The sequence below is a fragment of the Mustela nigripes genome, chromosome 3 (assembly GCF_022355385.1).
Source record: "Mustela nigripes isolate SB6536 chromosome 3, MUSNIG.SB6536, whole genome shotgun sequence".
In the NCBI taxonomy this organism is placed as follows: Eukaryota; Metazoa; Chordata; class Mammalia; order Carnivora; family Mustelidae; genus Mustela; species Mustela nigripes.
Genome location: NC_081559.1, coordinates 76,035,180 through 76,043,694, shown reverse-complemented (window position 1 = coordinate 76,043,694; position 8,515 = coordinate 76,035,180). Strand labels below are relative to the sequence as shown.

Genomic DNA, 8,515 nt, shown 5'->3' with positions numbered 1-8,515 from the left:
TCCTCCCCCCTTGCCCCCTCTCCCTTCTGCCGCCTGAAAGGGTTAATCTCTCCTGCGGGTAAAAACAGGTCCGCGGAGTCTCTAACTGGCGACAGATGGGCCACTTTCTTCTGGCCACAAAGGGGCCGGAATGGAGCGCTCCGCGGCATACAAATGGGCAGGTCACGTGGTCCCTGGCTCCTGGCTGGACCGGGAAGACCATATGGCGCATGCCGGGGAGGAAGGAGATGGGGCGGGGGTAGGGGTGGGGGCTAGGGGAGCTGGAGTCGGAGGAGGGTGGGAGAGCAGTAATGCTGAAGGGGCGGGCGGTGGGGGAGGGCGAAGGGAGCGCTCAGCCTGGACGCGTGCGCAGGCGCCGGGCGCAAGGACCTGCTAGCCGCTCCGCTCCGGGCCCCGCCTGCGCTCAGCATCACCAACCCGCCTATATAACCTGAGCGCCCGCCTGGCCGGGAAACGAGGAATTCGCCCCACGCAGAAGGCACGGCATCCGGAGGCCCCAGGGTTATGAGACCATCACTGCTCAGGACCTACTAACAACTGCAGGTAATTACAAGTCTTTCATTTTTGCCTGGGAATAAAAGCAGTAATTGAAGACCGGATATACCTACACATATTCTGAATGTGTGCGTTTGCGAGCGTGTGTATGTGTATTGAAACAGGCACTCCTCTTTATGATTGCAGGCAAATACGCACAATTTCGACTCGCATCACTCAAATAACCACGGCAGGCTTTCTGATTTTTTAAAAAAATATGTTTTAGTATATTGGTTTTGAGGACGGGAGAAATTACAGGAGCATCTTTGGATTTTTTAAAATAATGCACAGTAACTCTGATTATTTGCTAGTGGTGATTTCGAAGTCATGAAAGCAAATAACTAGTTCACTTTCTCACTTCTTCCAGTAAGGAAAAAGAGGGGGAAAAAAAAAAAGCCCTGATACCAAGATTTGTTTTGTGTGCATCTATTTTATGCACATTGGAAGTGCCAACTTATTTTTTCAGTGAATAAAAGGGACATTTGCTAGCCAGAGTATACACACCCCGGGGGGGGGGGGGGGAATCCCGTTGACAGATAGTTTAGTTAGAGGGGAGGGAAGGAGTGTGGAGGAGAGAGGAACCAACTCCTGCTACCTGTTACTGCTCCAGAGGCTGCCAAGTCTCCAGCAGCCACCGCAAAAGCCAGAAAATTCAGTTGTCTCACTAAAAGCTTTTTATTTTCTTCATTAGAAGCGGCAACTTCTCTATTGCCAATCGCCGACCATTATAATTACTCATTCTTTTAAAAAGAGGTTTGAGGCGAAGTTTGAAAAGCCCCAATAAAGAGCGGGCAGCTCTTTCAATGGGCTGTTTATTAGAGAGGCGCCTTCCGCACCTGATCCCAAGTGCGTGGAAGGGCGCTCTGCGCCGTGCCCTCAGCCCTGGTCATGTAGCCAGAGCTTTTGTAGAAGGTGGAAATTCAGCAGAGAGACTGTGGTGGGAGGCGAGAAAAAAAAGGAGAGGGTGGGATGGAGACCCCGGACGACTTTTGTTGCCAAATGTTTCGTTAATGGTGAAATAATTTGGTGGATACTACTTTTTCTCTGCCAAGCATTTGCTCTTCAATCTCCAGTTAGTATAATCTTCTTAAAAATCACTGCTACCGTTAGTAAATTACGTAAGGGCTCTTCAACTGTAATCGCTAAGTACAAGAAGCAAGGGCAGAGAAGGGAACAAACAAAATTGGGATTTTCAAACTCCTCATTTTTTGTGGAGTTGCGAGTGACTTTGAACTCATACAGATAAATGTAAGACAGTCAGGAAAAAACCAACAAACATGAAGTAGTCGAAATGTATGCTCATTTTCACGCATATTATTCTGCCACATAATCACCATAAACACACTTTCACCAAACCTAGGAAACATACACACAGGAGTGTACATATACACATACTTACTCTCTCTCCCACCTCCAGCCCTGCCCTGTCTCCTATGTGTCAGCGGGACACACGCGCACCATTATAAAACACAGCATTTAACTTTTTCTTAGGGGCATCCATTTTGTAGTGAGCTGGTACTTCTCTTCACGTGCATTTCTACAAGGTTAGGGAGTGGGAGCTGAAGGCTTAGGTAGTTTTTGAATGTAGTGTTTTGCTCCTTTTCTTTCTGTTCCTCTCTCCCACCCCTGTTGAATGTAGGAAACCGAAACATGACCAAATCATACAGCGAGAGCGGGCTGATGGGCGAGCCTCAGCCCCAGGGTCCTCCCAGCTGGACAGACGAATGTCTCAGTTCTCAGGACGAGGAGCACGAGGCAGACAAGAAGGAGGACGACCTCGAAGCGATGAACGCAGAAGAGGACTCACTGAGGAACGGGGCAGAGGAGGAGGACGAGGACGAGGATCTGGAAGAGGAGGAAGAAGAGGAAGAGGAAGACGACGATCAAAAGCCCAAGAGACGGGGCCCCAAAAAGAAGAAGATGACCAAGGCACGCCTGGAGCGTTTTAAGCTAAGGCGCATGAAGGCCAACGCCCGGGAACGGAACCGCATGCACGGGCTAAACGCGGCTCTGGACAACCTGCGCAAGGTGGTGCCCTGCTATTCCAAGACGCAGAAGCTGTCCAAAATCGAGACGCTGCGCCTGGCCAAGAACTACATCTGGGCTCTGTCAGAGATCCTGCGTTCGGGCAAAAGCCCTGATCTGGTTTCCTTCGTACAGACTCTCTGCAAGGGCTTATCCCAGCCCACCACCAACCTGGTTGCCGGCTGCCTGCAGCTTAATCCTCGGACTTTTCTGCCTGAGCAAAACCAGGACATGCCTCCGCACCTGCCTACCGCCAGCGCTTCCTTCCCTGTGCACCCCTACTCTTACCAGTCGCCGGGGCTGCCCAGTCCTCCCTACGGTACCATGGACAGCTCCCACGTCTTCCACGTTAAGCCGCCGCCGCACGCCTACAGCGCTGCGCTGGAGCCCTTCTTTGAAAGCCCCCTGACTGATTGCACCAGCCCTTCCTTTGACGGACCCCTCAGCCCGCCGCTCAGTATCAATGGCAACTTCTCTTTCAAACACGAACCGTCCGCGGAGTTTGAGAAAAATTATGCCTTTACCATGCACTATCCTGCAGCGACCTTGGCAGGGGCCCAAAGCCACGGATCAATCTTCTCGGGCGCCGCTGCCCCTCGCTGTGAGATCCCTATAGACAATATCATGTCCTTCGATAGCCATTCACATCATGAGCGAGTCATGAGTGCCCAGCTCAATGCCATCTTTCACGATTAGAGGCATGTCAGTTTCACCATCCCCGGGAAACGTACCCACTGTTCTTACAGTGACTGTGGTGTTTACAAAAGGCAGCCCTTTGGGTACTATTGCTGCAAAGTGCAAATACTCCAAGCTTCAAGTGATATATGTATTTATTGTCGTTACTGCCTTTGGAAGAAACAGGGGATCAAAGTTCCTGTTCACCTTATGTATTATTTTCTATAGCTCTTCTATTTTAAAAAAGTAATACGGTTAAAAAAAATGCACCACAAATTTGGTGTAGCTGTATTCAGATCATATTAATTATCAGATCGGGATAACAAAATCACAAGCAATAATTAGGATCTATGCAATTTTTAAACTAGTAATGGGCCAATTAAAATATATATAAATATATATTTTTCAACCAGCATTTTACTACTTGTTACCTTTCCCATGCTGAATTATTTTGTTGTGATTTTGTACAGAATTTTTAATGACTTTTTATAATGTGGATTTCCTATTTTAAAACCATGCAGCTTCATCAATTTTTATACATATCAGAAAAGTAGAATTATATCTAATTTATACAAAATAATTTAACTAATTTAAACCAGCAGAAAAGTGCTTAGAAAGTTATTGTGTTGCCTTAGCACTTCTTTCCTCTCTAATTGTAAAAAAAATTGCACAATTTGAGCAATTCATTTCACTTTAAAGTCTTTCCTTCTCCTTAAAACGAAAACCAGATCCATAACTCTTAAGAGGATTAAAAAACAAAAGAGAGAGAGATGTAGTCCCTATCAAAACATATCAATTCAACACATTACTTGCACAAGCTTGTATATACATATTATAAACAAATGCCAACATACCCTTCTTTAAATCAAAAGCTGCTTGACTATCACATACAATTTGCACTGTTTCTTTTTAGTCTTTTACTCCTTTGCATTCCATGATTTTACAGAGAATCTGAAGCTATTGATGTTCCCAGAAAATATAAATGCATGATTTTATACATAGTCACACAAATGGTGGTTTGTCATATATTCATGTAATAAATCTGAGCCTAAATCTAATCAGGTTGTTAATGTTGGGATTTATACCTATTGTAGTCAATTAGTACAGTAGCTTAAATAAATTCAAACCATTTAATTCATAATTAGAACAATAGCTATTGCATGTAAAATGCAGTCCAGAATAAGTGCTGTTTGAGATGTGATACTGGTACCACTGGAATCGATCTGTACTGTAATCTTGTTTGTAATCCTGTATATTATGGTGTAATGCACAATTTAGAAAACACTCATCCAGTTGCAATAAAATAGTATTGAAAATCTGACCAATTGTTGCATTTCTTCTTAAAGTGATTTTTAAGTATAATTCTTAAGCAGAATAGTTGCTTTATTTGCTGAATTAAAAAATACTAAATGCTAAAAGTAGAATAAAATAAAAGACAAAAGTTTACTTTGGCATACTCTTTAGTCTGTATATCTGGATTAGGGAGTCACCAGCTCTTCGTAGATAATGAAAGAACCTAACTCATATTTCATTACATGGAACATGAGGCGGGGGGAGGGGGGGCGACAAACGGTTGTGTTTGTTTTTCTTTGTTTTGTTTTGTGTCTTCTTTTTTAGCTTTTTGATTTTTATTCTTTTAAATGATTATGTTTTTTCCATTTTTTTAAAAAAAGGGGATATTTAGTTAATTATTAATAAGCAGACACAAACAAGTGCCCTAGCTTAGTTTGTCTATACATTTAAAAATATATGAGAAAACTTTGCCATTTTCTTAGTACATTGTTATCTGTGCATTTTCCTGAACAGAATTGAAAATCAGTACTATCATAAAGTACCATTGCACTTGGCAAACATGTATTATACAATAGTACTATACAATATAGTACTGGTTTACAAACCAGTACTATCCCCAAAGAAAGTTATGTACCTTTAGAAAATGCCAGGTAGAAATGATTTAATTAATTTAAAGAATCCAAGAAGTAGCATTTTGTAATTACCTTATGAACCTCCTGTGATGATTTCCAGGAGAAAATGTAGTGAGTTATTTGTACTCAAGAACATACTATGTGTAATGTAATATATTTTAAGATGGTACAATTGTGTTCCTTCTCTTTTTGGAACATTAAAAAGAATTCTGTGGAAAACTTACAGATGACTCTGTCCATTGTTAAGTCCACCAAAAACAAAGTTTGGCATTTCTCTTCGTCTGGATGTACTGACTGACAGGAATGCTTCCTAGGGAATAACACTTTGGCACTTGTGTCCTGGCTCTACCATGGTGCTCTGATTACTGTCATTAGTAACTCCATTGTTCCTCCTCTGATTCGGATGCCACATTGGATGGCTACCTCTCTTCCCAAGCTTGTTCCTTTAATCTCCTTCTCATTGGTGATTTAGGGGTTCCAGAAAGCTGACCTCATTTAGCAAACTGCTCCAGAAAAATGTGAGTAATCTAATGGACAGGAACAATTAGCCATACTAATAACACTGCCAATGGGGCTATGTCAAGCTGTGACAGTAGCAGTAAGGAATATTTCAACATTAAAAAATGTTTGAGTTCAATTTAAAGTATATCATTTTAACATGTTTTCCATCAGCCTTCATCAGATGACAGAAATGCTCTTAAGTTAGTCCCAACTTTATCCAAAATGCAGTAATCTCATTCCAAGTGAATCTGAGTTGTTATTTTGAAATCAAGCTGTTGCTTCTAAGATTGCTCTCACTGTTCTTACTTTAAGAGATGTAATACTGATAGGATATCTGAACATTGTCAGCCTTCCAGCCCACGGGACATGAAGTGAACATTCAGATCTGATGTGATGATCTATTCAGCAGCTTAATTTCACCTATATTTAATATTATACATCTTCATTCAAACTAAAAACTCTTGCTGTAGTAAACAGAAGAAATAATAAAAGAATGCACTTTAAGGATTCCAGCTTTTAAAACATCAAGAAAGGAAATGTATATTGTGGATTTTTTCTTTTTTTGTAAAGTAGAAATGCAGGCTCTTAAGTTAGATTGTTTTTCCCCCTTTCATTTTGCCCATATAACTTCATTCTAAAACATAAGGATTCTTTCAGTCAGTCAAGGAGTAACTCACATGCCACCATCTTTTATTCAAAGGCAGGCACAGATGTTCCTTCTGCAGGGGAGGTTTTAATTTATGAAAATGATATTGTTTATGCATGAATGAACTGAATGCACTCTGCATAACACACAGCACTTCCATCTGATCAGAGAAATACCACAGAACCAGTGCCAATGTCAGAAACATATTCTACAAATTTACTCACTTAAATGTTTAATGAATATTTGGAAGGCATTTTCAAACCACAAGAAACCTTTTCAATTATCTTTTTCTTTTCTTCTTGAATTGCCACCAATATTTAAAAGAGACTTGGTTTTTATAATTTGCTAATACCTATATCTAGCTAATAAGAAAAGAAAATGTTTTACTATGTCAAAAACCAACCAAAAAGAAGAAACACTGACAACTTTGATTTCAGTCAAAAAAAATATATTTTTTAGTGTAGCTGTATATTGTTTGTTATGAGTAACATTTAGGGTTCTATGTGGAAAATTACTATTCCTATCAAATACAAAGCTTAGATCTACTTATCTAATGTGAAAAAGCACTAAAGAGTTATTTCCAGAAAAAAAAAAAAAAACCTGGTATTTAAAAATCAGCCATCAATTTTATAGTGGGAGATGAAATTTGGCTAAATATCTTAACCAGTGCATAATTCCCTTTGAATAGAACACTGCATAACTTAGATTTCATTTACATCACCAACTGCATTCATAGAGTATGATCTACCTACTTTTAATCCTAAAAAATACAATTAAATGCAAATTAAAATAATTAAAATATCTTAAGAATGTTCTGATAATTTTAGATTTATAATATGATACAGTAAAATAACATTTGCAACAAATTATGAGTGTTCTGATGTATTAATCTTAAAAACACCCTATGTTTTTTACATTTGAAAGTCTATAATTCTTACAAAATTAATGCATTTCTGAAAGAAGCTAGCAATTACTAAAATGATATCTGGATCATTAGCTAGCAGTTTGAAGCAAGCTGTTTTAGTTCTATAATTAAACAAGAGATTTAAAGTGAAAATATCTATCCAACAATTATTAAAACTAGGCTTCAAATGTGGACTAATTTTGTCCTAATGGGAATTGTAAAACAGCAAAGCTGTTCTTAAACTACACTAAAGCCTCCTCTCTTCCCTTTTCCTCTTCCTCCATCACCACTTATTTCCTAAAAACTATCTAAATAAAATCTTTAATTCCAGGGTCTGATAAAGAATAAAAGAGCCAACGCAACATCTTGTGGAACACCAGGACTGAGAACTCTTGTTGCTACCATTGCACAGAGGCATTCTGGCGTCAGATACACAGTGATTTGTATGGTGGCATAATCATTGGCTCTTGGCCAGGCATTATGTTTCAGAGGACACTATTGTCAAGAACCATTCAACTAGAAATCTGCACTGTATGCACTCAAAAGTTGAGATCATCTGCCTTCCCATGTCAGGAAGAATTTTGTGCTGGCAATTGACTCATAGACTCTTCACACACACTAACACTTGGTTCGATGACTCTGATGGAATTAGCTGGGTAACCAAACTAGTGGCACTGACAAGGCCCCAGCCTCTGGGGACTTCTGTTTAAATTGCGAATTTTAAAATATCTTAAAATGCAGAGTATTATGCAAATGCTGGACTAAATCTTCAGATACAATAAATGTGGATTTGGTCATCTAAACATTGCTGTGCTATTTGCCCAACTGATAGAGAGGTAAGTGGATAGTGACAATCATCACTTTTGTAGATCCCCAGGTATAGAGCAATCCAAAGGGACGGATCCACTTGTAAAATAACATCTAGAGATTGGAGAACAAGTTTAATCTCACATCTATGGGGAAACTTGGTAACTTACTTTGCCCTTAACAAGATTAAAAGCTAACCCTACTGTAGGTTTTGATGCCTTAAAGACACACCTCTAGGAAGATGGCCTCACACGATTACTAGGTCGGTACTAAGTGCTCTCTGTTCATTTACACATCTCATAACCAAAATAAAACACATAATCTGTGCCTTATTTTACAGATGAAGGAACTGCAGGAAGCTGGGTTACCTAGATACTTGCATGATTGGTTTTCTTTGTTCATTCAGGTTCTGGTTCAAATGCCACTTCCTCAGATCCCCATCTAAAGCAGCAACCACTTTCAACCTTAGCAAAATCAAAATTATATTACACCCTCCCT

At 40.1% G+C, this 8,515-nt stretch overlaps 1 protein-coding gene across 1 annotated transcript; it reads left to right on the top strand.

Annotated features, from left to right (window-relative positions):
- Positions 1 to 335: 335 nt before the first annotated feature.
- Positions 336 to 4,555, top strand: NEUROD1 (neuronal differentiation 1). The gene is made up of 2 exons (XM_059394285.1): positions 336 to 543; positions 2,174 to 4,555. Exon 2 carries the CDS (start codon positions 2,185 to 2,187, stop codon positions 3,253 to 3,255), a length of 1,071 nt encoding a protein of 356 aa, XP_059250268.1. The 5' UTR covers positions 336 to 543; positions 2,174 to 2,184; the 3' UTR covers positions 3,256 to 4,555.
- Positions 4,556 to 8,515: the final 3,960 nt, after the last annotated feature.